The 27,667-nt window shown below is 42.3% G+C and overlaps 1 protein-coding gene and 1 long non-coding RNA gene across 3 annotated transcripts; one reads left to right on the top strand and one right to left on the bottom strand.

Moving 5' to 3' along the window:
• The first annotated feature begins 7 nt into the window (after positions 1 to 7).
• Positions 8 to 27,661, top strand: ECM1 (extracellular matrix protein 1). 2 transcript variants are annotated; one of them, XM_075192053.1, is made up of 7 exons: positions 8 to 143; positions 15,266 to 15,346; positions 16,636 to 16,925; positions 17,778 to 18,239; positions 19,253 to 19,476; positions 22,295 to 22,379; positions 26,157 to 27,661. In XM_075192053.1, exons 1-7 carry the CDS (start codon positions 77 to 79, stop codon positions 26,304 to 26,306), a joined length of 1,359 nt encoding a protein of 452 aa, XP_075048154.1. In that variant the 5' UTR covers positions 8 to 76; the 3' UTR covers positions 26,307 to 27,661. The 2 variants fall into 2 exon arrangements, with proteins under 2 accessions (XP_075048154.1, XP_075048153.1); XM_075192052.1 differs by having other exon boundaries at positions 22,292 to 22,379.
• LOC142108428 (uncharacterized) lies at positions 10,203 to 16,640 on the bottom strand. The gene is made up of 2 exons (XR_012680147.1): positions 15,897 to 16,640; positions 10,203 to 10,780 (listed from the first exon to the last, which is right to left on the bottom strand). It is a non-coding gene; the product is annotated as an uncharacterized LOC142108428 (long non-coding RNA).
• Positions 27,662 to 27,667: the final 6 nt, after the last annotated feature.

The following is a 27,667-nucleotide window of genomic DNA, read 5'->3' as shown; positions in this document are numbered from 1 at the left end:
GTGAGTCAGAGAATACACACAGTCATCCAGGAGCAGTGAGAGTGGATCTGTCACTCCAGCCTGCAGCTCTGCAAACATGAAACATTTGGTGATGTGGATTCTATCTGCCCAGCTCATAGCGCTGTTCTGCCTGGTGAGCACAGGTAAGTGGGCTCTACATCCCCATCTCTATACTATATATATAGTTTATTGTCTATAGACTAGAAGAACTGAAGATCTATCTTGTTCCTGTGATTGTTCTATTCCTAGATTACTGCTGGACCATGGTTAATCCGTAGTCCAGAAATTGGCAAAAGACTGAAACCCATCAAGTCTATTAGAATGTACTCCTGTATTTGACAATATGGGTTGTAGTGGGTTAAATAGTATCTGTAAGAGATATATGCTTGTTACATATTAATAGTGGGTTATTTGAATTATTAGTGTTCAGGGGGTAATGCTGTTTGTTTTCTAAGGTATGGGGGATTTGTGACCCCCCCCCCCCCCCCCCCAGTCTGGTTCCATAGTTGGTTTCCTTGGGCTATCAGCATTTTATTAACTTAAAATGTTCCTGATAGGCTGCTGAGTTGTGTCTTGCCCCCCTGGGCTAAAATTTGCCAGCCCACTGCTATGTGGTTTAAATTTCATGGGAATCTATAAGCATTTAAACCACGCTCTTGTTTCTAAAGATTACTAGTAATTTATCTAACCACACACTCGCCACTTTATTTTGTAACAATGTTTTGTGTCCTCGGGTCTAATCTTCTTGATTTGTTTTTATTTTTTCTAAAATGTTTAGCGTGTGATACATTTTTTGTTACTGTTTGGAGACAGGAATGTATTTGACTCATAGGCAACATAACATGATAATCACACACTACAGAAACCTACTGGTAAGTTAATTGGCTGCTGTTAAATTGACCTTAGTCTCTCTGTCTGTGTGTGTTAGGGAATTTAGACTGTAAGCTCCAATGGGGCAGGGACTGATGCGAGTTCTCTGTACAGCGCTGCGAAATTAGTGGCGCTATATAAATAAATGGTGATGATGATTAGATAAATCTAATAACAAAAGTTGTCAGCTGTTTTTGTACAAAGTGTTGATAAATCCTGCAATTCTGTTATTTATATGGCAACGGGCACAGCAACACTGGGCAGCTGAGTATCCGTTTATACCATACAATAATTACATGCCCACTACTAAAATTTGCACTGTGAAATGTAAACTGTTTTTATTGAAAAGTGAATGGTCTTGCAGATTATAGGAACAAGCATCTTATGTTACAGTAGTCAAAGTGGATCTGTGTGTGCAAAGTCACTGTCTCTAGAAGAGCCTTGCACAACAGGTGTAAAGTAGCCTGACAGGTGATTATTGGCAATACGGATCCATATTTATTAAGTGAGATCAACCTGTGTATGAACACCTTAATATCATTGGTTTAGTAATATCTTAACCTGCATTAAAGTCTATAAGGAAAGCTAATACCAGATATGTAGAAATATTATTTCAAGCTCCTGTAAATTATATAACTGGCATAGGCAAACCGAGAAGGGGGGGTTCCTAGTGCCTGGAAACCCCCATCCAAGGCTGGGGCACTGTATAATTGAGGAGGCTGGACCCTGCTCCTGCTTCGCACAACTCTGCTTAAAAAGGGAGAGCTGTGTGCACCTAACAGTAGTGCATGCAACATTGCCCATGTATATTATTGGGATAGGAAGAGTTTGAGAGCAGCCAAGCACTGTCTGATATTATAGCCACGCCCCCATGCATGCTGGTCACGACCACTGGCGGCGTGGTGTGGAAACCCCTCTACAAATCCTGCGTTTACCCCTCAATGTTGAGTTGTGATGTCATCACTTACCCAGCAGTCTTACTAAATTGCTAATATTGCATCAGAAATGTCATTGCAGGTCTGTTTTGCTGCAGCCGAAATAGACTCCAATTTTGCACTTGAAACACACTGGATGCATTAATTTTATCCTCTGTTTGGCAGTCTTACCAATAATTTCCAGGTGTTTCATGTGTCCTTAAAGTATGTTTAGTGCTACAGCAAAATTGCCAACATTCTAAAATATTTCTCAGGGGTTCGTTACTGCTGAGTGGTCAAAGCTGAAAAAAGGGGACATTTCCAAGAGCAAATCTTTAACTGGAATTTGAGGGACAGTTGGCATCTATACTACAGTACAGTAAGGATTATTTTAGGATTCTTGTCTACTACACAAGCGAGAGGCAAACCCATTGTTTGACGTCCATCAAGTCAATTAATGATTTATATGCATCCATTAAATTATCTTGGCACGATGTGATGTGTTTTATGTTCCTATTTTGGGTATGTTATATAAAGTGCTCACTTTCCCAGTAGTTCTGAGACATCACCCAGTGTCCTGGATACAACAGCCCCGAGTTATGTTGTCTCTGGCATGGAAACTAAACGTGAGATTATTTAAAAAATTGTAAGTAGGTTGTTTGGTTTTTCCACTGTAAGATGACTTTCACTTACTGGCATGTTCATCCACTCCTGGCACTTTTCCTAAATAAATTTGTTTGGATTTTAGTGTGGCTTTCTTAGTATGTTTCAGCCATGTTTACATATCATCGGGCAGTTTTTTTATTTTCAAGTACAGCGCAGGGTTGTGGATATAATTGTACGCACTTCAGAGAGCCAGAGCTGTGTTGTGTACACTGGGCTGTTGCAATCAATTACTCCGTCGTGTAGATGTAAATGCATGGCTAAGAAGCACAGAGGGAAGTCTGATATTAATCCATAGTATTTAGCAGAAATGCATGTACAGTCCCATAAATGAATCATTAAGTGCATCCTCTGTAAAATGTATTTTTCAATATTGTGTTGAATGAAGGGATTTGTGAACTTGCTTTTGTGAGACCTATTATAAGGCAGGCTTTGGTAGCTCTCCAGCTGTTGTGGAACTACAACTCCCAGCAGGCCCTACCACCCCGAGGTCAGAATTTGTCCGTTATAGATACTGCAGTTATCCAAAATATTCCAGAGCCGTGGTATTCTGCATACACACTGTCTCTTTTGTACACTGCCATGTGGTGTTGTCCTCTTGTTTTGTAACACCTGCAGAGAGCCCCAGAATGGTCGAGTGTTTCTGTTCAGCAAACTGCTGATATTTGCTGGTGTCTGCTCTTTGACAGCAGGGAAGCTTGTTTATGATACAGGTCCGAGAACAGTAGGTCAAAGGGTTAACACTACAGGAGTGTTGGGGTGTAGTAACTTTAATGGGCAGATGGTATAACACGCTATTACTGCAGTTATGGTTAAAGGAGGTTTATAGGAATGTGAAATATTAGTTGCTCTTTGTGACTGGATAACTTATAAATAACTTCTGGTATAAATTTATTTAAAGGAAATAGCGCAGGGTGCTTGTTTATATAATGGCACATGCACTTATTTTTGATACTGTGTATATTTTGGTAAGGGGAATCTTTAATTTCTGAGACCAGGGAAAGAAATGAATTTCTTGTTTAATCTTGCTAGAAGAGATGCATTATTTCTTAAGGTATATATCTGATACAATAAGCCTTTGTGGATAGAGGTCTTTTGTGTATTTTGATGTAGGGAAATGGCTTGTTTGGGGTTTGTACCTTTCTTTGGGAATGTGTTTTCTGAACTGTATAAAGAAAAGCCCCATGCTAATTAGGTCTTTTGATGTGTGAAGGTCCAACATTAAAGGCAGGAATGTGTAAGACTGGCTCCTAGATTCTCTGCATCTGAAAACCAGATGCAGGACATCACAGCATCTCTAGAATTTCATAGATTCCAAATGATTTCTGTTAGGGACATTCACGTCAATGGTGATGATCACCAGTTATCAATGCAGTTTATATCTTAGAACACACACACACACTGTGCAGCTTGTTTACAATAGCCTGGGTCTGCTACTTGTGTAGGGATTATTAGCCAATCAAAGATTTCCTTACTGTTCAGCATAAGATAGTTGTGTAGATCACACAAATGAATGGCCCTGTAGTGACTGACATCAATGTGCCAGTAGTGGTTGGCTTACCCTCTTATAAGGATTATGTAATCATCATAAAAGTATGATATGGAGACCCTTTTTTTTTTTTTTTTTTTTTTTTTTTTTTTTATTGGCTTTCAAACTTGGGTGGCGAGCGCTTATAGTCTGGCATCATCCACACACGAATCCAAACATTTTAAAATCCCTTGGCTGCAGCTATGTAAGGTTCAACCACTAGCAGATGCAAGCAGGCACTTGGTCATGTCACAGGTGAGACTGGTACTGGTACATCATCACTATTTATTTATATAGCGCCACTGATTCCACAGCGCTGTACAGAGAACTCGCTCTCATCAGTCCCTGTCCCATTGCGGCTTACAGTCTAAATTCCCTAACAGACACTATGGTCAATTTGTTAGCAGCCAAGTAACCTACCAGTATGTTTTTGGAGTGTGGGAGGAAACTGGAGCACCTGAGGGAAACCCACGCAAACACGGGGAGAACATACAAACTCCACACAGATTAGGCCATGGTCGGGAATCAAACCCACGACCCCAGAGCTGTGAGGCAGAAGTGCCAAACACTCAGCCACCGCGCTGCCCAGAGTTCAAAGCTGCAGACATTTGCCATCACCAGGCTATACCACAGTTGTTGTTTGTCCTAATATAAAGTAAAAGCATCTAACTGTATGCAGGCATACCTCCCAATATGGGGCATGGCCACGCCCCCACAGGGCTGTACAGTGCTAGGCTGCCCATTGGATACCTCTCTCTTCCCCTCCAATGTTCCAACCTGCGGGACAAACATGTCCCCGAGTGGGACAGAGCGCTAAAATCGGGACTGTCTTGCTGAAATCGGGACAGTTAGAAGATATGTGTGTTGGTGTTGTAAGTTTCTCTGGACTGTACTGTTCCTTCATCAAGCAAACCTCTTACAAATGGTGTTGATGATGCAAAGCTATTCATATAATCTACACTATATGCATACCGCAAAACACCTTGGATTTGCACGCGCGCCTCTCAGTGGCTCGCCCCGGCGTGCCTCCCGGTGTTGCACCTCTTGCAAACAAAGTGCAGAGAGGTGGAGATACCTGAAGAAGTGTACAATGCTCACGTGTAAATGTCACATCAAAGTACAACCGCTGTAGTACCACCCCTTTAAATATACATTTAAATGTTTTTTTGTTTTTTTGCTCTTTTGTTTTGTCTTTTTACAGACTTCTAAGCAGCATACTCCCTTATGATTATATTCGTATTCCCTTGACTGAGATTGTAAAGTAAATAGTTTATTGAAGGGCACAGATGCGTGCAGAACAAGGGAGGGGTTTTCCTTGCATGAAGAATTCTCCTGAAATATGGTTTGTTTATGCTCTCGGCAGTGCATGCCAGACAGATTTAATTCACTGGTGTCCTAAAATGTGTGTTGCCAGCCTCTGGCTCCTCTTTACAATGAAGACTGATGAATGAATTCCCACGTAGAAAAGGGTCAGTGTTTAGCTGGCTGCTGTTCCCCTTTTCAGACGGGTGTACGGAGACCGGTTTTATAGAAACAGACAAGTGTTACGTTCATATCTGAAATAATCTGGATTTGTGCTCCCACTTTGCACTGCTACCCCCACTTGTTATCCAGGTGTGTACTCTCAAGTCCTAACCTGTGCTCCCAGCAGACACCTGGAATTATTACAAGAACTGTTAGGACCACAGCCAAATGTTAATATCTCAGTGCATACAGCCAACCTGTGGGCTGAACAATAATCCTATTACTGGGAACTAATGATATCACTGAGGCATGATGCTGTAACAGTCTATTACTCCATATCGTTCATCCAGGTGATTGTTTGTTTTTCCTTTTAATTCACAGCATTGATTTAATGGATAGATAAAAAAATCGGGAATAAAAAGAGATTTGTTCTTTGGATTTAATGCCAATCTGAGCAAGTCATTATGTACACAATGTTTGGACATAGTGAATTGCTTCAGGAGAGCTGATAGGATGGACCACCTATGCCACCCTGTCTGCTGTTGCTGGGAACCGGCTGGGCTTACTTTGCCACGGTTCCCTTTTGTTATACCAAATGCGCCCATTTGCCGCAGTAGGAAGGGCTTACAAATGCTGCCACCACTGGACTCCTTACCAGCATCCAGTACTGGGTTTCTTCTGGGTAACTGACGCTGCGAGTGTACCCTCTTACTGGAGTACCTGGGCTGGTACTTCTGACCTCTTACTATGGGTCAAGGATGCTGTGGATGGTTCCACCCTGGCCTATAACACTGACCAGAGCTGCAGGGTAGCAGGCAGAGCGGTGGTACCGGAAAAGCTGGGTCCAACCTCAGAAACAGCCGAAGAACGGATTCGATTTAGGGTCTAATCTACAGGTCACAGGAATACAGCAATATTGATGTTTTCAAGCAGGTCTTTGAAGCAAGTGATTGTTTGCTCTCACACTGGTTGAAGGTACCAATGATCAAGTCAGATGAAACAAGGAAAACACTTCGGTGTACAAGACAGTGCTTTTTATACTGATTTGGACACAGGCTATTTTTAGAATCGGGATACAATGTGTTTTCACAAACCTGGATTTCCATGCATTGCAAAGCCAACAATATTTACTTATCTATGAAATTCTAGAGATGCTGTGATGTCCTGCATCTGGTTTTCAGATGCAGAGAATCTAGGAGCCAGTTTTAATTCAAAGTTCCTGACTTCAATGTTGGACCTTCACACATCAAAAGATCTAATTGGCATGGGGCCTCTCTTCAGACAGTCCAGAATACACATTCCCAAAGAAAGGTACAAGCCACTTCCCCACATCACAACACACAGGCTTTCTAAACAAAGGCTTATTATATCAGATGTATACCTAAGAAATCATGCATTCCCTCTAGCAAGGTTAAAACAAACAAGTTTCTTCCCTGGTCTCAGAAATAACGATTTCCTATATCAAAATATGCACAATGTCAAATATAAATGCATGTGCTATTTCCTTTTTATATAAATTTATACCAGAAGTTATTTATAAGTGATCCAGTCACAAGAACAATATAATTCCTACTACAGCCAGTAGGAAAGTGAGTGTTTCTCCGCTGAAGAAATAATTCATAGGTGATGAATCGCGTCAGAAGTCATTGATTTTACACCACTATAGGCAGTGATTTGTGCTGACACTCTGCTTCGGAGATCTGTTTCGACATCTCATTGCCGACAGTTTCTCGATGCCAGCAGCCCGTGGTTTAAGGGGGCAGACTGGGCTAGGAGCAGGGGGTTATCTGCCCCCCAGGCTGGCCCCATAGTTATCTTGGGCTGGGCCACCAGCATTTTTTGTCCTTTAAAATAGGCTGTTGAGTTCAGCCTGTGGGGTAAGACTTTGCCAGCCCCCCCCTGTAGGGACGGGTTAGGAGAGATCACTGAGTCCAGCCAGATTAGATCAATTTACCAGGAAAGTGCTGCCTAGAGTTATGGTATCTAAATGCATTTGCCATACACCTGCTAATTCCTGGAATGTTCACATAACACCAAGTTTGAGGGTAATTATCACAGCCTTACCGCAGCTAAGCTTGGAAAGTACATTTATGAATGGTATATGCAGGCGGAGTGCAGGGCCGGATTAAGGGAATGGAGGCCCCTGGGCTAAGGGGGCCTCCATTCCCTCGTGAGGGCCCTCTTCCCCATGATCCGAGCCACCCCCAAGACACTTGCCTCCTTCTCCTGGCATTGCAGTCCTTCCCTGGCACGCTGTACGCTCTTTACTGAGGAGATCTCGTGAGAGTGAGACTCGCGAGACCTCCTCCGTAAGGAGACTAGAGCGTGCCGGGGAAGGACCGCAGTGAAAGTGCTCAGCAGCATTGATCAGGCCAGGGGCACCCCCGCCCCCGACCGATCAATAATGCTGTTGAGCACTTTCAAGGGCCCCCTGGATGCCTGAGGCCCCTGGGCTGTAGCCCAGTTAGCCCTATGGTTGATCCGGCCCTGGCTGAGTGTTAACCCCCCTGTAATCACTGTCCAGATACATTTCTATCTGCAAATGTGGAGGCTCCAATGTCTCAAAATCAAATTGTTGGCTGTAACAGTGATTGTTCTATTGTTCTAAGTCTGTCGATATTGATTAACTGTTCTATATGGGTATTGGTTATCTGGATAAGATTGTTGAGCCAATTACCCCAAAGTTTTAAACACCATGAGGATGTTACTTCCAATAGGACTCAGTAGTGATATGAGCAGTTGGCATACCTAGTAAGTTTGATCTATGTGTTATGTTGCCAGGACTCTGATTTCACATGCGCTTTGTTTGTGATTATACAGCTTACGGTGTTTTCAGTGCACTTTTTTTTGGGGGGGGTTTATGAATTTTAGTTGCATTAATAAAAAAAGATTTTGAGACCTATCAAGTTTCACCAATTCATTTATCGGTGAGCAGTGCATTTCAATTTCCAGCGCTGTCATTGTTTGTTTTGCTAAAAGCAGTGGAGTCCTTCTAATATTAATGTGACTTCTGTGTTTAGTTTTACTGAGCCTTTAGAATGTGGTTGTGTATGTTTATCATATCCTTCCTCTCTCTTCCCCTCCCTGAGGGTGATGAGGTTATAAGTGATGTCCTTGACACCGTCATGTTTGCCTGTGGAAGTTTGTGTTTTTTTTTTTTGACCAGAGCGATTTTAGATAAAAGCTGACAGTAACATTTCAAGCCGACATACTCGTGGTAATTCTAGAGCAGATAAGAATGTAGATGTGCAGCTTTGACTCACTTGAGGCTTGAGAACTGGTACAAGGACATGCCTACTCAGGAATTGTGCTGAATGATCATGGCTCGATATTGAAGCAATTGACATCGAACAACTTGCAAAAAACAATTACTAGATTGTATGTATCACAAGCTCAAAGGAAGCATTTTGCAAAAGAACGAACCAGATACATATACAGAAATGTAAAAAATTGCCAACTTTTATCACAATCTCTGAGTGTAGGAAAGTGTCTTGGCTTTGTCATAAAGTATTAGCATTTTTCTTAAACCCAACAGTTTAAAATTGCATTATGGAAACATCCAAGCCTGATGCTTTGAGATCTGGAAAGAAGGCTTGTGTTCTGATATAAAGCCAATATTAACAGTTGCAGAGAAGGCAGCCTTACAGAAATGGACATCTCGCTCAATTTTCATCTTTGAGTGCTGTTGGAAATATTTTTTTTTTTTTTAATGGTAGTTTGATCAGAAATGTTGATTATGTGGAGGCCCTGAGAGTTTCCATCTGTTGCTGGATGTCTGGTTGAGAGGTCAGTCACAGCTACTACCTTCATCCCTTTGGACTATACCTTGAAGGTACCTTTTCAATACCACCAAGCTACCCTACAAATGAAGGGTTAACCCACATAAACCCAGACCTTCCAGAACCCCAGCATAGCAAACATATATTAGATATCTCAAACCTGTGCAGCCCACCACTCCAACTGCTTCCTCTACCCACTCCTGAATACCTGGTGACCGTATATCCAGTCCGATCTCCGTAAGATATGCTCTGTCACACTTAAATAGACATAACCGCTCCTTCTAAATGTGTCTGGCAACTCTACCCCTGTTGTGAGACACCAACTTTGCATCGGTCTATTTATTTTGACCCCTCATTTGACCAAACTTTTCTATAACCGATCGTGGTGCCAACACACCCAATGTCTGGCGCACAGTCAACCTCTGCTTGCCTTCTACAAACTGGCATCATGCCTGATGTCTGTTTCAATTCCCAATTGCCTTCCACATAATCTGACTCCTACCCAAAATCCATAAGCATGGTCTGCTATCTGCATCAGGCGCAAGACTAGATCTAAAAGAGAGGGTAAAACAACAAACGCATATAATCAAATATGTTTTCAAGTATAATAAAACAACTATTTGTGCTGTGCATATTACCACTTCACCCAAACACATCTAATTGCATCATTCCTTTGTCATATCACTAAACCACTGCCATTCCAGACTACGGAGGAACATTCTCTCCTAATTCCTTCTAAACCGAGTAATGCAAGTCAAAAACTCATCTCCCACTTCTATACAGTTTTTACATATAAACACCTTGGTTTTCATTATCTTATGCATCAACAATTATTGCTTCACATATAGTCAAAAGTGATGAGATTTCCATTCCCCAATTTGCACAATTATTTAATCCCTTATACTTCACATGGCAACTTCCCTATTTGAAAAAAACCTGACCTGTTTCAGCCACTGACAACACTCAGCTTCGGTGTACAACCAATTAAAATAACTCCCACCTGCATGCTTAAGCAGCAGATTCTTTTAATGGACATAAATGGTCATATTTTCACCAGTGTGCTAAACAGTGTGGTACTGCCGAGAGGCAAGTCTACAATCCCTTCTGTAAATAATCCATCTTTGATGCCCACGAGCAAATATAGCACTTGCCAAGACTAATGCAATTCAGTGTCGCATATTCTCGACCTACAAATCGAGCCACCTATTTTCAGTGCCACAGGGAATGTCAAAGAAAAGGCCAGGTGAAATGGATTTCATACTCTCTTTGCACACCTTCCCTAACATTACTTGTATCATAAGGCTTTCAATCAACCCTGTCCTTCTGTCATTGCTTTTTGCCTTACTCTTTTTGTAGCTCTCCATGGTCTAAGGCTAAAAAAAATCCTTTGCCAGGTCTTTTACTCCCTGAAATTAAAGAGCATCTAGGCCTGCCCAATATTGGTTGACGGAGACCAATGCTGTTCCCCTGGAGAACAAGTCTGCTAAAATCCAGATCAGCAACTCTAGATGCTTCTGGTCATTAGAATAACTTCTCACTTGTGAAACTCGGCTCAGACATTCCTGCAACGACAACAAAAAGTCTACATAATGAGTAACAAATCTCTTCCTCTTGGCACCCAGTCTGAAAAAAAAGATACGATCAAAGCCGTTAGCTCCTTTTTAAACAGTCCAATGAGCAGACACTTATCCACTTAAATCTTTTCCTCCCACACATAGCCCAATAAGTGGCAACAGTTGGAATGTGTGTGGAGCAAACATTTGTTTGTTTTCATCATTAATGCCCTTTGACCTATGTGCCTGATCCACTGGATGCCACATCAAATGATGTATAGGAGACTAAGCATGCCTCCCAGCTAATCCCATCATTGACCGAGACGCTCTATGGAAATCGCCCTGAACTACGTGGAATCCTTCTTAGGAGCAATAACTAATGAAAGAATTACTGTACCTTATGGCAGCCAGGTGTGGTCTGCCTCTGACTGTCCCAGCACCATCTATATTTCGAATAAACCATTGGCCAAGGTCAAGTGAAGCATCGTCTGCATCAAGTTATAGTAAACAGACCTTGTTCAACTGGAAGCATCAACTATACTACTCTCTATCCCTAGAATGTTCATAGCAACTGCAAGATAGTCCTTAGATGACTTCATATTCCCATAATCTTCAAATTTTTACATTCCCAGTATGAGATATGAAAACTCCTCCAACAGCAATGCCACCTTATCTAGGTGTCTCCTGAACCAGGGATGCAGTTTTCCCTCTTGAAACACTTCACATAGGGGTAACCCCTGCTTCTACTGGACTGATCATACCTGAACTTTCGTGAGACCCAACTTTAATTGGCTGTCACTGAACTGCCAACATGGACATTTTGGCACCCGCTGAAGCCCCTCCAAGTCCTGAGGTGTTGGCAGACACTGGAATAGGCACTTTGCAGGGGAAACTGTGCCTCATCCAGAGAATTATATTCAAATAGCACCAACCCCTGCCTGAACAGGACTTTTTTATTTTTATTATCAATCCAAGTTAGTGTTGCAAATAAAAATTGTCTGTCCATGTACTCACCAATCAAGATCTGTTCCTTAATGTTCTCTTTAATATGTGCCTCAACTCTTTCTCCATAGCGTACATACAGTCTATCCAAGGCTGAGTAAGAGATGTCCTTGGATTCCCTAATAGGGGTTTCATGTCCACCACTCCTGGAGAATTTTCCTCCACCATAGCCCCATTCCCTCTTTTCCATTGTACCCAAAAGTCCCCACTGTGAAAAGCCCAGTGATCCATAACTCAGTTTCCACTGGGCCAATTTGCAACCACTCCTTTACCAGAGTGTGTACTAGCCGCCACCACATCCTGACTCCTGATCCTGTCCCACCAAAGCCTCTTCAATATCTGCCATTGTTGATAAAATACTTGTAGAAAAACCATCATATAGATGCTGTCACTATGCACTTAAACCTGCTATTATCCTAAAGCCTCCCCCCTAGCTACCTCAACCAATCCCTAACCCTTAAACATCTCTTTACACGCAATCCTGTTGCTCAGTCATGTCCCCTTTTGCATATCTTTGCTTGGTACAGGCTACTTGGATTAAAGCCTCATTATGACTTGTTCTTGCATATCTGCCATGCCACATGGATCTCCTATGTTGCATGACTAAGCCAAAGTACTTCAAGCTAGTAGGTACTATTTTATTTTTTATTTTTATCTAAGTTTATGTACAAGTGGTATTCGTAGATTGATGTCTGTGTTTGGTGAATTCTTGGCTAGTTAAAGTTCCATATGAAATGTCTGAGCGGACACATAAACATACAACTGGTACTTAACTGGACATACATCATTTTCCATAAATCCCAACATTTTAAATGGCCAAAGTGGCACACTTAATTACTTGTATATGAAAATAAAATAATATAGGATGAATGGTGGATGCTATCATAAAGCTAGAGGCTCCATAGAACACTTTAGGATACATTGGAATAATTTGTAAAGATCCAAAAAGAGAAACTGGGTGGGGGATTGGGTATCATCTCTCCCCTCACAAAGGTCTAGGTGAACTTTTTTAGTTCATAGGGGACATGGCTTTGTGTAGTCATAGGTTGTGACGATGACTCGGTGTCATATTTTGTGTCATATGATATAGTAGCAAGGCATACTGGGTAGTTTTCAAGCAGAGTATGTGAGTCATGTGGTACTTTGCCCCAAAGTTTGTTGTGTGCTATATACCTAGTACTGAATTGACTTTTCCCAAATGATCACTCTAGGATGAATCACAGTTGAACATGAGAAGAGATGCGTTTTCTCACCCCAAGTTCATTAAAACACACAATGAGTAACACTGCATTAGATCCTGGCAATTATTTCAACAATTCACCATTGTAAAAATGTATTTAGTTAATTTTAACTGGAAATAGCTTTTCTTGATTTCCCTATTTATAGCTAAAATAAACATTAAGATAATGGAGTACAGTTTATAATGCCTCATTCAAGGGCAGCATGGTAGCTCAGTGGTTAGCACTCCTGCCTCACAGCACTGGGGTCATGAGTTCGATTCTCAACCATGTCCTTATCTGTGTGGAGTTTGTATGTTCTGCCCGTATTTGTGAGTTTCCTCCGGGTGCTCCAGTTTCCTCCTACACTCCAAAAAACATACTAGTAGGTTAATTGGCTGCTGATGAAATGAACCCTAATCTGTGTTAGGGAATTTAGACTGTAAGCTCCAATGTGGCAGGGACTGATGTGAGTTCTCTGTACAGTGCTGTGGCATTATAGAAATAAATGGTGATTCTAAGAGCTGTAAGAAAGTACTGCATTGATATTGACTAAAGAATATACATTACATCTTGAGCACCTAAATCCCAGGGTTGGAGAAGATTTGTTTAACAAAAAACAAACAAAACTGCCCTTATCAGTCAAAATATCTTTCACTGTTAAATGTTGATGTGAAATTAATTGAAGTAGATCTTTGTAAGTATTAAATGTCCTGTCATGATACATTTTTCCAGCATTTGTATCTGTTCTGTCTGCCAATTAATGAATTGGGCCGGCTGTTCATAATGCCGACAACACAGCCCCTTAATTTTTTTTAAATGGATTTAATTTGGGCATACGCATGTCCACTTACAACAAGGAGCGGATCTGGAAAAATGTGTCTTGGCTGTTAGACCAGAGTGGATCTTGACCTGTGTTCACCAAGACACTGCAGGACACATCCAATACGTATGTCAAATATAAAGTCCTAGCAAAATGCCCAAAAGATCTATTCAATTAATGTCACCTGTTAATATAGTAATTAAAGACAACTTTTAAAACCATCTGCAACTCATGGGGTCTCGTGTATTCTGGTTGTAAAACACCCAACACTCTCCAATCAGATCGTAGATCAACCACATTTTTTGGATCGTTCAACTGAGATTTGATAAGGCATACCCATTAATTTGCAGCTCAGATGTGTTTCTATATTGGGTTAACTTAGATCCTTGAATGACTCTCTCTCCAATATTAGCTGTTATAGTTAACCTGGACTGTAATACAAGCTGGGCTTGATCATTATCACTAGCTCTTCAGAAATAAAGAACCCATTGATTATTTATATTTTATTTGTTAATAGTTGGAACAATTGTTCTGTTGAGGAACGACTGTAATATGCACCAAAGCATGTGGACTATTGATTTTTAACAAGCACATCTCACTAATGAGTTTAAATAAAATACAGTGAAAAACATATTCATATTAAGATATGCAGAAAGACTTGCTATATATTCTGTGACATCTGCGATTAAACAATCCATCATTGTTTGTTAATCTTTTCAGATAAGAACTTGGCTTAATGTGGATTCTAAAAGGCTCTACCTCCCACAGCACCAGTCAATATTTATATAAATGTAATTGTTTCCTTAATAGACATTTGTTTAGAGCACAGGCAAACTGAGGGGGGGGGGGGGTGTGTGTTACTAGTCCCCCCCCCCCCCCCCCCCCCCCCCCCTCCCCTCCAAGCCTGGGGCACTGTATAATTGAGGTGGCCGGACCCTGTTGCTGCTTCACACAGCTCTGCTTGAAAAGGGAGAGCTGTGTGCACCTAACAGTAGTGCACACAGCATTGCCCATGTATATTATAGGAAGAGTTGGAGAGGAGCCAAGCACTGTCTAATATTATAGCCACGCCCCCATGCATGCTGGTCACGCCCCTGTTGTTGTGGTGTGGAAACCCCCCTCTACAAATCCTGCGTTTGCCCCTCTACAGGGCAGGAGGATGTGGGGGCAGCGAGGACCACTCGCATCGGCCTTTTTGTGTGTAGTCAAGCTCAGCCTACATTGCTTATAGGGGCAAAATTTGCACTATAGCAACTAGTCGGTCTCGTGCTCTTGTCTTCTAATATGCACCAGGCAGATACAAGCTAATTCCTCATGTTTGATAAACATCCTTCTGTGTTTTATTTAGATCTTGGTAATATCATCTTAGTTAATAGGGATCTTGGTGTTCTATAACATTTTGCATAAAAATAGCTGAAAAAATAGACTGATTTTTGTTTTTCTGTTTTGCAGATGACGAGATTCCTATTGCAGGTGATTTCGACATGTACCAAAGAGAGATTAAACCCAGTTTTCCAATCTCGCAGAGAGAAGGTAACGCCTTACTTTTTAATACTGTTTGTAGGGGACGGGTAGTACCATTCAAATCTAATCTGTATAATAGGTGGAAAAATATAGTGGGCTTCTCGGAGACTGGCCGCTTGTTTTGGGATTGTGTATTTGTGTAAGTGCTTTGTGTTGCTGATCAGTAGACACAGTTCCCATTAGAGGTAACCTCTGCATTCGCTATACAAATTTTTATTTATTCACCTGTGGATAAGCCATTACTATTTACTATCCGGGAGAAGTCAGATCCAGAAGTCCAAAACAAATACACATGTAGTCAGTTTACTTATGCAAAGTATGCCGTGGGGGGGTGTAGGTTTGAGTACAAAGCCTATTGGCATTCTGCGATGGATGATACCATAGGTGTGCAGCAGGAGGTCTCATAGATAATCACCTCAGGAGTTACCTTATATTCAGACAGTACTATATAAAGAATATATACATCTCAAGACTCGTTCTAAGTACCAGGATCCGTATAACAGCTTTCAGTAATAGCTACATAACATAACATATCAGTAACATGAGCTGCTCAGCTCACCTCCTTTTCCCGGAGAGTCTCTTCTAGAACACAGAGTTGAGACAGGAAAAATACAAACAAGTACATGCATATACAGCAGACAAACAATACACCTCTGTATGAATACAGCGCCATCTGCTGACCCTCCATGGTAACTACATGCATATAAACAAACCCATAGTCTGTTGTACATATTTCAACAAAGCCCACTATCTGAATGGCATTGAGGGATGTGGTCGACAAAATTTATTTTATTTTTTTCAATCTCTGCATTCACGACTAGAGCTTTCCAAAGGGCGTATTTCCAGATTATCCCTGGTTGAACTCTGCTAAGAGCTTAAATCCTTTAAATGCCTAAGAAATGGCCCTATAAAGGAACCAGGGAAATTTTCCTATTTTGGTCGTCTTCCTAATGATTGTGAAGCCACATACTCTATGCAGTAGGTTGGTCCCTAATGCTGGGGTCTTCTCTCCATCTCGAATATACAACCAAAGGTTACCCTTACGCTGTCTTCTAACTACAATGTTCCACTTATGAGGCCCTGTAAAAAATGTTTTGCCCTCTCGGTCTTGGTTATCTACCACTGTGCCACAATGTGGATTGGTACAACGATGTGCGATGAACACAAGCTGCATGCTGGTGGCTCCATGCCAATTGTCAAATGTGACTTGGCCATGCTAGACATTTTAACTTTTATTTGTATCTGTCTAGTGTCAATGGTCTCTCTAACTTGGTAGTTTTTGTGGTCTTCTTATATAGTTCAGCTGCCTCTTCTGATCCAGGGTGAGCCAATGCTAAGCCCACGTGGGAGGAAACCATTATTAACTCCTGGCAGCAACGTGAAAGACTTCCCTCCGGGGCGACCATCCCACGGCAACATTGAAAACATCTGTAGTAAGAACCGGCACAGAGTCTCGTATGATCGCCACAATCTTCCCCAGACAGGATTCTCTCACCTCGGCAGACAAGGGAAATCCCTCAATGAGTTGGAGGAAGGGTTCACAAGATGTTGTCTTCAGTCTAATAAACTTCGCTGTGCACAGGAAGAGGTACGTGTGTAACCGGGATTGGATTTAGTCGGGATTTGCTTGGGCGAATTGCGATCCCGCAGTTGCTGACTTGCCGATAGTTGCCTATTCTTGATTTGGAACCTCAGCACGCTTTAACCTCCAGTTACAGCAATGGGAGAATGTGTGCTGTCCCAACAGTAATTAAAGGCTAGTCCTTCAAATGATCTTCCAATGATTGGGGTCTTCATGTATCTTATAATCATGGCAGAGCTGTTTATTTTCATTGTCTTTGGATACGACACAATTATATCCAATTCAGAGAGCACAGCAGACTTGTATCTGGTGAGCAGCTGTGTGTAAGAGCGATTGAAAACCTACAATGCTGTCGGATGATATAAAACATAGCTTAAAAGCACAGAACACCGTCAGAAAGAGAGAGCAATGTATTTAGTAAAATTTACCAGCCCGCTTCCTCTTTACACTTGTAATAACCTAATGTTCCTTTGATAAGACAGAAATTTCTGCTTTATTTGAACAACGTTCAGTAACAAGGACAAAATGTCACATGTGAAGGTCTATGTGGATTGGAGAAACTGATAATTATATAATGCCTTTTTATGTGCGAAGCAGGAAGCAGTTTGGGCAACGCAACTGCAATAAATTGTTTTACTGTAATGTGTTGTAATGCCATGCTTCCCAACTCTGGTCTTCCAGCACACTCTAACAGTCCAGGTTTTAAGGATATCCATGCTTGAGCACAGGTGGTTGAATGAACATGGCTAAGGCTCGAAGTCACCTGTACTCAAACAGGTATATCCCTAAACCCTGGAGTGCTTGCATACTGTAGTTCGGACTTGCTGCTGTAATGTGTATTTGTGTGATCTCTTCTAGTGGAAGACTGCTATGGATGATTTCTGCACTGCGGAGTTTTCGGTAAAAACGCGCCATTACCACTGCTGTAAGAAGCGTGGATCGGAGAGGGAAGACTGCTTCAGCAACGAGGCCCCCAACCCCAGCTATGATACACCCATCAGCATGCTGCAGGAAGCTAAAGTGGTACCCAACTTAGGTGCCACCCAAACCCTTAATCCGTGTCCTCGTGGCTCACCTATGTGCCGGGACAGCATGAAGAGGGGCTACACGTGGTCAGATCTGGCCTTCCCACCAGGGAAACCTAAATCCAGCAACATCCAGAACATCTGCAAACTGGGGAAATACCGGCTATACACTGATAAAATGCTGGCCCAAAACGGGCATAAGTACTCTACACGTCAGAGTAAAGCCATCAACCGCATGGAGAAAGAGTTCAAGAAATGCTGCAAGACGAATGATGTATCCTGTGCACAGACTGGGGTCAGTGGTACAACTTGAATTTCTGTGGAATAAAGGTTAAAACGTATCTTTCTGTTTTGTGGTAGAGGGTAAAATGCAAATTATTACCGACCTTTGCTTGTCGGAACCACTATACATGTACTCTATGATCACATACATAGTATGTTTATCCTTCATATAACAGAGGCAAACTGTCTCTGGTTGTTCAAAGCGTATTTCCAAGTTTTGTTTCTGACTTGACACATCTAAAGTATGTTTAGTGGTCTAGTATTGTAACATGATGTGTTATAGTGTGTGTATAATAATCGGGTCATGTTGGATAGATGTAGTGTTCTATTTTTATAAACAGCGCATACTTGCCAACCTTTTAAAACTTTATTCTGGGCAGGGGGGCGTGGTTGGAGGATGGGGCGTGGTTGGAGGATGGGGCGCGGTGATTCACAGAATTTTGGCCCCCCGGCCCATGACAAAATGCCGTTTTTGACACAGGGTGGGGCCAAAATGACGCGGTTCACCGCAAATTGTCATTTTGACAGCAAGTTGCAATTTGCAGGACACTTGCCTGCTCTGCCGGGAGACCTACCCGAATTTCGGGAGTCTCCCAGTATGCAGCATCATAGAATTGCATTATAATTAAGACCAGGGGTCAGGTTGTGGTGGGTGACTATAGTGTCCTATATCTTACTTGCCTACTTTGGGCAAGTTCTTTCTGGGAGAGGGGTGGGGCGCCCAAATGCGTCATTTTGGCCCTTCCCCAGTGACAAAAATGACGGGTTGTTGCTGGGGGCGGGGCCTAAATGGCGCAATTCACTGCAAATCGCGTCATTTTGGGACGCGGGAGATTTGCCAGCTCTCCTGGGAGTCTGTGAGACTGACCCGAATTTCGGGAGTTTCCCGGACATTCCAGGAGAGTTGGCAAGTATGTCCTGTATATGTATAGATAATCATGCTGTAGTATGATCTGTGATATAGTTCCAGTATAATGAAAGTATTTGGCATGTTTTATTTTTCTCTTATGACTCTGAATTACACAGTGGGAGAACGTTCTGGACAAATTCTGCGAAGAAGAAAGGGGAGTGAAGACTGTTCCCCATACATGTTGCAATGGGCAGCATGATCAAGCTCTTATGTCCCACTGCTTTTCAAGTGAGGCCCCATTCCCAGAGTATGACCGAGAGGTGGAGAAGTTGAACCTCGGTCTGGTGACAGAGAATATCCTGGAGAAGCTGTGTGGCGAGTTCAAACTCCTCACTAAGAAGTAAGTGCTTCTCCTCTACAAGTTAGAGTACTTACAGCATCTGTCAGTGTTCTGTCCCATGATTCCTCTACCTGCAGTCTTGCCGGACTTTCTGGGAGACTCCTGAAATTCGGGTCGGACTCCCAGGAGAGCTGGCATTTCTCCCGCATCCCGCAATTCCCTTGCTAAAATGACGTGATTCGCGAGAATCGCATGATTTTGGCCCTGTCCCCCGCAACAAAAAGGCATTTTACTTGTGGGGATGGGGCCAAATGACGCGATTCAAGGTGCCTCGCCCCCTCCCGCCCTCTAGTCACGCCCCTCTCCCGGGCATAGGCTACTGAAAGTTGGCAAGTATGCTCTACCGGCAGTCTTGTAGGATGGACTTGAAGGTTTTGAAATGATCATAAGCATTCATGTGGTGTCATAGCTGTGAAAGTTGCTCACTTTAAGAATTACCCTTACACATTGATCAGAACATGGGATTGCTTAGATCCAAAATTTTTGGACAGTTGGCTCCATCTTGTGGAAGAATAAAGGACTGTAGTGCTTGGTCAGTTTACATTTACCACAGCAGCACTGTCTCTTGAATTCGGAGAACTTTCCATAAGTGTCGTTACAGTTCAATTAAGTACAGGTTTAAATACACAGAAGGGTAATCCTTGGTGGTGGGGGGGGGTGGTGAAGGAAGATGGACTTTAAATTAAGGACGAGTTTGTCTTTACCTACCATATTAGCCTGGTGTGGAAGGAGAACCGGGCAATGTGCAAATATGCCTAGGGCAGCCTGAACCCTTAATCAGGATCTGCTTAGATGAGTAGTCTTATGATATTTCTCTAATAAAATGATATATTTGTACAGCACCCCAGTGCTCAAGTGTATGGGGGGGACACAATGCAGACATGAAAACAAAGGCTATGGAGGACCCTGCTCATTAGAGAGCTGACATTCTAAGTGGAAGAGGGCACAGCTGAAACAAGAGGAGCGAGTGTGGCTCATAGTGGAGATTGGGACAGTTATGAAGGTGCATTAGTGTGAGTAGTATTATTGGGGAGAAGGTCATCTCTAATAAAGAGATGGGTTTTCAAAGAGCATCTAAGGATTTGAAGGCCGTGGGAAAGTCTGATTGAGCGTGGTAGGGAATTCCATAAGTGGGGAGCAGCACAGGAGAAGTCTTGTAGGTGGGAGTGAGAGGTGGTTACCAGAGACAAGGCGCAGGTCAGAGGGAGATCTAAGAGGGACTGAGGGAGAGTAGTTTGATATGAGATTTGAGATGTATGGAGGGATAGTGTTGTTGAGGGCTTTGTAGGTAAGGCTGAGTATTTGAATTGGATTCTTAAGGACACGGAGCCTGTGTAGGGATTTGAGAAGTGGTGCAGCAGATGTGGAGCAGGGAGAGAGGAAGATCAGTCATGCAGCATTTGGGATGGATTGAAGTGTGGATGCCAGATATCAGGAGGTTGCAATAGTCAAGACGGGAGATGAGCGAATGAATAAGAGTTTTGGTAGCATGTTGAGGAAGAAAAGGGAATATTCTAGCAACATTCCTAAGGTGAAGTCGGCAGGACTGGAAGAGAGTCTGGATGTGAGGAATAAAGCAGAGGGCAGAGTCAAGTGCAACACCAAGGCAGCAGGCTTGGGAGACTGAGGAAATTGTGGTGTTATTGAAGTCAATGGAGATTTGTGGAGAGGTCGTGACTCTGGCAGGAGGGAAGATAAGTTCTGTTTTGGACATGTAGAGCTTTAGGTAGCTTTGGAATAGCAGTGAGACAGTTGGTTACATGAGAGTACAGAAGGAGAGAGGTCAGGGGAAGACATATAGATTTGGGGGCCTTCAGCATAGAGGTTTTATTAGAGGCTATACGAGCGAATTAGTTCCCTAAGAGAAGAGGTGTACAATGAGGAAAGTAAAGGGATGAAAAAGTCCCTTGTACACCAATCTTTCAAGTAGTTTGGAGGCAAAGAGGAGGAAAGAAATAGGGCTATAGTTGGAAAGAGGCCGGATCGAGAGATGGTATCTTTAGAATGGATAAGAGCACATGTTTAAATGAGAATGGAAATGTGTCAAAGTTCGAAGAGGTGGGGCAGAGGGAGCAGAGAAGTTTTGAGGGAGTAAGGTCAAAGGGACAGTTTGTAGGGTGAGATGAGTGCCAAGACTTTATTTTCAGTTACTGTAGAGAGTTGAGTGGATTGGGAAGTGAAGGTGGAAGAAGTGGGTGGAGTGTATGGAATATGGCATGAGAAAATATCTTGTTAGGGTGGAAGGGGGTGCAGGTGGGCAGAGTAGTGAGTTGAAGGTGGCAAAGAGGTGATGTGGGTTAAAAGAATGGGTGGCTATTTGAAATATTTTTGTTTGGCATTTGAAAGGGCAGATCTGTAAGATGACAGGATGAATTTATGGTGGAGGACTTTGGGATAGGAACAAGATTTCCTTCAGTGGTGCTCTGTAGCGTGGGAGCACTTTTGCAGGTAGTGGTTCTGTTTGGTAGCTGGAGCTGCAGTGTCTGAGTTTTGTTGTAGAATAAGGCAGCCTGATTAGGGCTGGACAATGCAGCCACAGGGAAAGTAGTCGTTTTAGTGAAAACGAGAAGTGGATTGGATTAAGAGGTGTCGCTGTGTACATGTGAATTTGGGTGCATTTAGTCACCGACCAATTCTTTCCACTTAGGGTATGTAAAGCTGCACTTCACAATATATATTAAACTTGAGTGTTTTCGTCTTAAGATGATAAAATGCTGTTCTGTCTAAATTGCATCAGAGTTTCTCTATAGGCTCCATCATTTCAATGTCTGAATGTGTTTTTTTTTTTTTTTTTTTTTTCTTCCCTTTAATCCAGAAGACATCTTTCCCTGCTGACGTCTGGCCTCAAAGATTCCTGCTGCGCTCTTCCCCAGGACAGCAAATTGCGGTGTGCAGCAGAGCAGGTGAGGATGTACTTGGTACATAATATATTAATAAGAGAAACCAAAATATGAAAATAGAGCGTTTGCTTTTTGCTGCTATTACATGAACTTGGGGGTGAACGTTAGGTCAGCAATCAGTAGGGAATGCTGGGCCACCTGGGTTCTGTACTTAACTAGACACCCTGGGTCAGAGGGGTCAAGGCCCACAACCTGCATATAAAACGCACATATTTCGGCTTTGAAGTCTCCCAAATTCATCAAGGCACGGATCTCGGGATATGTCTGCTGTTCAACTTTGTAAGTCTGCTGTGCTGTACTACACAGGACACTGCAGGATACAGCGAATACCTATGTGGATTATAGATTTGCAAAAGAACGCACAGGAGAGAAAAAAAATATTGTATTAATGTCACCTGTTAATAATATTTGCAGTGATGATAAAACAGTTTAAAATAAAGTGTTTAGGATGTTCTCAATGTCTACTGAACATAACATCCATTTTTACATTTGCAAACACTGTATAGCATGGGTACGAGACTGATATCACTACTGATCAGGACTTAGACTAGCCCTGGAGCAAGAGATACAGCAGAAAACTAAGTAACTGAGTTGACCAGAACTGGGTTCGGATGTGGCTTGAGTTTGGCACGCCCTTACTGTACAGCATAACGAACCTTTATATCCTGCTGTTCTCTTCCTACGTTCATGAGGTTTTATAATCTTTCAGTGGCTTCGTAATACTTGTTACCCACAGAACTGCACTTGGTCAGTATAGAACGTGGGGTGCTCACCAATCACTATAGTACATATTATTGTTTTACTGCTAAACACCTAAGCTGATGTCTGACTAGTCAGTGCCATCTGCACTTCTGAGAATCGGCTTACATACATTACATGGGTGCAAAAGATTCCTTTAGGGACTATTGTGCTTTAAACGAATCCAACTTTTATGTATGTTATATATTAAGCAGAGTGCAGCAGTGTCAGTGTTTGGAGCTATGGAAGGTTTCTACAGGGTCAGAAAAGGGTTATTATACAAAGGTGCAGCTGCTAGAGGCTCTTGCAAAATCTTGCTATGGGGCGCACAAATATTTAGTTGCTATACCTGATTGAAAAACATACAGTATGTGGAGCTGAACAGTGTTAATGGCATTCAATCGTCTTTGCAACCTGCATTGTTTTTGATCTGCCACTAGATGGCAGTCTGTAATGAAGTTATTTAATGATGTCCAAAACTATGGAGTTCTGATGATTGTACGTAGGAGAGTGGAATGAACAAGAAGCGCAGAAATAACGGTCTATACATTTTTCATACACTAGAGCAAAACAACCGAGCAACTCTGACACGTTAAAAACAGTATTCAAATAAGTGAACAATTTTTTTTAAAAAATATACATGGTGGCTCAGTGGTTAGCATTTCTGCCTCACAGCACTGGGGTCATGAGTTCATTCCCAACCATGGCCTTATCTGTGTGGAGTTTGTATGTTCTCTCCATGTTTGCGTGGGTTTCCTCCAGGTGCTCCAGTTTCCTCCTACACTCCAAAAACATACTGGTAGTTTAATTGGTTGCTATCAAAATTGATCCTAGTCTCTGTGTTGGGGGCTTTAAATTGCAAGCTCCAATGGGGCAGGGAATGATGCGAGTTCTCTGTACAGCACTACGGAATTAGTGGTGCTATATAAATAAAGGATACATAGAAAAAAGCCATGGTTAGGGCAACAATAAAATTGATGGAAATGGGGAAAAAAAGCACATTGTTGACTTAGAAGGACAAGAATTAAGGTAGTGTTAGACCACTAAGAGGACAAAAATACAATTGTTATAAACGTATTTAGACTGCTGTTGATCAGTTATTTCTGTCTAAATGTCCACACGTAGAAGGGATCCTAGTTTACTTACATCCTTACACTATAAAGAGTATATTACTGGGCCCTTGTTGTTGACACCTATAATCAATGGCCCCCTAATGTTTTGGTACATATATATGTACTTGTGGCGCCACGGGGCACCTTACTATGTACATCCTATATTGGCCTCACGGGGTCTGATAACAGACAGTTCTTGGACCTAAACCTATAGGTGCATGGGCTGCATTCCGTCACTTTATTACTATGTAAGGTGTCACAGCGCTCCACAGTGGGGGGGAGGGGGGGGGGGGGGGGGTGGTAACGGGACGCCCATAAAACACATACAAGGTAGACACCGTAAATGACATGAAAACAAAAGGTAGAGAGGGACCTTCTCATAAGAACTTACAATCTAATGGGGGAGACCAGAGGAGCAATAGTGGCGATTGGGATAGTTGTGAGGGTATACCGGTGGGAGTAGTAGAAGCTCTAATAAAGAGATGTTTTCAGAGAGCGTTTAAGACTAGAAGGCTGTAGGAGAGTCTGATCAGACTTGGTAGTGAATGCCATAAGTGGGGAGCAGCATGAGAGAAGGCTTTTATTGAGTGGGACTAAAAATGGTCAGAGGTAGTACACAAAAAAATATACAGTCTTACACCACCCATTACAAAGGCCAAAGATAAATTGTTATGAATATACAGTATAGTCTAAATGTGTGTGTGTGTATGTGTGTGTGTGTGTGTGTGTGTGTGTGTGTATATATATATATATATATATATATATATATATATATATATATATATATATATATATATATATATATATATATAGAGGTAAAGAGCCTGATTTATTAAGGAACATAAATGCTGATATGTACGTTGTGCATTAAATTGCACTGCACATGCCCAGAAATTAACTATATACACCAGTGAGCGCAAGCGCATCCAATTCATCTTTGGACGCAAACTGGGCCGGATTAAGGGAACGGAGGCCCCTGGGCTAAGCGGCCCTCCATTCCCCCGTGAGGGGGCCCCCCCCCTCCCCTCCTTCTCCGGCGCGCTGTATACTCTGTACTGAGGAGATCTCCTCAGTAAGGAGTCTACAGCGCGCCGAAGGACCACAGTGAAAGTGCTCAGCGGCACTGATCGCGATCAATACTGCTGCTGAGCACTTTCAAGGGCCCCCTGGATGCCATAGGCCCCTGGGCTGTAGCCCAGTTAGCCCTATGGTTAATCCGGCCCTGGACGCAAAGGACACTTCCGTCAGCGTATGATTTCATGGGCGGAGCAGTGAGGAATGGGCGTATGCACGTAGTCAAGCACGAGCGCACGCAGCAGCATCTGATTCAAGTTCTGGGCATCTCTCAGGCACTGGTTTTTCAGCCTTATCCCTTGCACCAGCTACAGGTCAGGTGTAAGTGCCGAGTGATAGTGATGATGGTTATTATACATGCTGGAACATGTGTTTGCAATCAGAGCAACTGTAAAAATGCATTTTATTATGATCATCATAAGTGTATTTCATGGAAATGTTTTATCATTTAATGACTACATTAATAGGTGACAATAATTGAACACTTTATCTATCTGTGCGCACTGCTGGTACTTTATATTCCACATAGGTATTGTACGTATCCTGCAGTGTGTTGTCTGTGTATACGGTACTTTTAAACAAACCGCACAATACATTCATTTTGCATGAATTGTTTCCAAAATTTGTTAGAAAAACAGAATGCTGAGGTGGGGGGTGGGGCCATTGTACTGAAAGTAGGCAAGAGGGCAAAACTGTCAGTCCTGGCCTAGGTGGCATACGTCCTATAGCATGGTGGTACCCTCGTTTTATTTAGCAAAATAACCTAACAATATATATTTCAACACATGTAACATTTGAGTAACCTCTATTGAGATTTGAAGAATGTGTAATGCCATAATTTTGTCTGTCATTACAGAAAGATGAGTATATTAAGACTCTGTGCGGCTCCAAAAAGGACTCTTGGAAAGACCCTCAGGACTGCTGCAACAAGGGCGAGCAGGAGAGAGGGGAATGTTTCAGCTTCTACCTGCAGGACGTCTCTGTGGCCGTCATGGAAAGAAAATAGGTGGAATAGGACAACCGTAAAACGCTCTAATCTGAACACAAACCCAAGCAGTTATAATCTCCTACAACCACACCCGTATGGGAGAGGCCACCACACGCTTCCCTGAGATTAGAGTTGAATGGATAAAGATCTAGGACAATATTTCCACTAGACTTATTTCACCTGCAGTATTGTAGCCCTATCCATCTCTGAAGTGGTTCAGATTTGCAATTTTAATCTCTATAGTAGCTTGGCGTAATTACCATAATACGCTGGGGGCCTGGCTTCCTGTTAAAGCCCTGTGTGTAAAAAATAAAATATAAAAATATATATATTTTTTTGCACAGTACATGGGGGCCGTTAAAATCGTTTGTTGTGGGGCCCACAATTGTCTAGTTTGTACAGTAGACTGCTCTTGTCTGTAGTACACCGTGTCTTGGCCTTGTAGGTTCCGCAACAATGGGTGCTAACAGTTGTATTACAGTGGAACTCCACCCACTGCGCAGAATAAAACACTGGTTGGTATAAAGAAATTAGATGGCTGGTGATGCAGGGGACGTGCTCTTGTACGCTAGGCAGGGTTAGACTACTAGTAGCACCTTTCTCATCGAGAGCCCATGAGTATTTGTCTAGACTGCCTAGTAGATAGTAGTCTCACTGCTGATGTTCTAGGCCAGTGTTGGCTAACCTGTGACACTCCAGGTGTTTTTGGAACTACAAGTCCCAGCATACCCTTCCAGCAATAAGCTGCTATATATTGGCAAAGCATGCTGGGACTTGTAGTTTCACAAACACCTGGAGTGTCGCAGGTTAGCCAACACTGCTCTAGGCTGAGCTTCCCTCTCGCACAAGATGTACGCTGCTGGTATCGCATAATACTTGGCAAGACTTGCATATCCTTTTTCCATCATGGATTGATACAACTCTGTAACTAACCAATGGGAAAGAAACCACTTGTTAGGACTAAACTGCCTCCATAGATTATCTTCCATTTATATAGAAAGTTGTCAGCAGTGTAGATTTGTCAAACATTCTAAAGTGAAGGTGTGGCCCATAGCAACCAATCGGAATCAAGCTATTACTTATCAAGCACATTCTAGAATATGCTAGCTAGAACCTGATTGGTTATCGGCAACACATCCACTCTTCCTTTCTAGAAGGTTTAAATCTACCCCAAAAGCAAACATTTCCCTGCTTTTATTTTTAAGTACTTATTGGAGTAGCTTCTACTTTTGCATACCGTTTAGCTAATAATAAAGTAAATCCAAATGGTAACGTTTGCTAGTAGTAAAATGAGGCTTATTTTTTGTATATGAAAATGCAGATGTGACAGACAATATATTTTGGAGAATTGTAATAAAAACATTTAAACTTAACTTTGT

The sequence above is a fragment of the Mixophyes fleayi genome, chromosome 12, assembly GCF_038048845.1.
Source record: "Mixophyes fleayi isolate aMixFle1 chromosome 12, aMixFle1.hap1, whole genome shotgun sequence".
In the NCBI taxonomy this organism is placed as follows: domain Eukaryota; kingdom Metazoa; phylum Chordata; class Amphibia; order Anura; family Limnodynastidae; genus Mixophyes; species Mixophyes fleayi.
The sequence above is the reverse complement of the archived record's forward strand: the minus strand, read 5'-3'. Positions and strand labels throughout refer to the sequence as shown.

What these genes read in the sequence shown, in the direction of transcription:
- ECM1 (XM_075192052.1), top strand. Translation starts at nt 77, where the DNA reads ATGAAACATTTGGTGATGTGGATTCTATCTGCCCAGCTCATAGCGCTG. An exon ending in GTTCTGCCTGGTGAGCACAG is followed by an intron (nt 144 to 15,265) that starts GTAAGTGGGCTC and finishes TCTGTTTTGCAG; the next exon opens with ATGACGAGATTCCTATTGCA. An exon ending in TTCAAACTCCTCACTAAGAA is followed by an intron (nt 19,477 to 22,291) that starts GTAAGTGCTTCT and finishes CCTTTAATCCAG; the next exon opens with AAGACATCTTTCCCTGCTGA.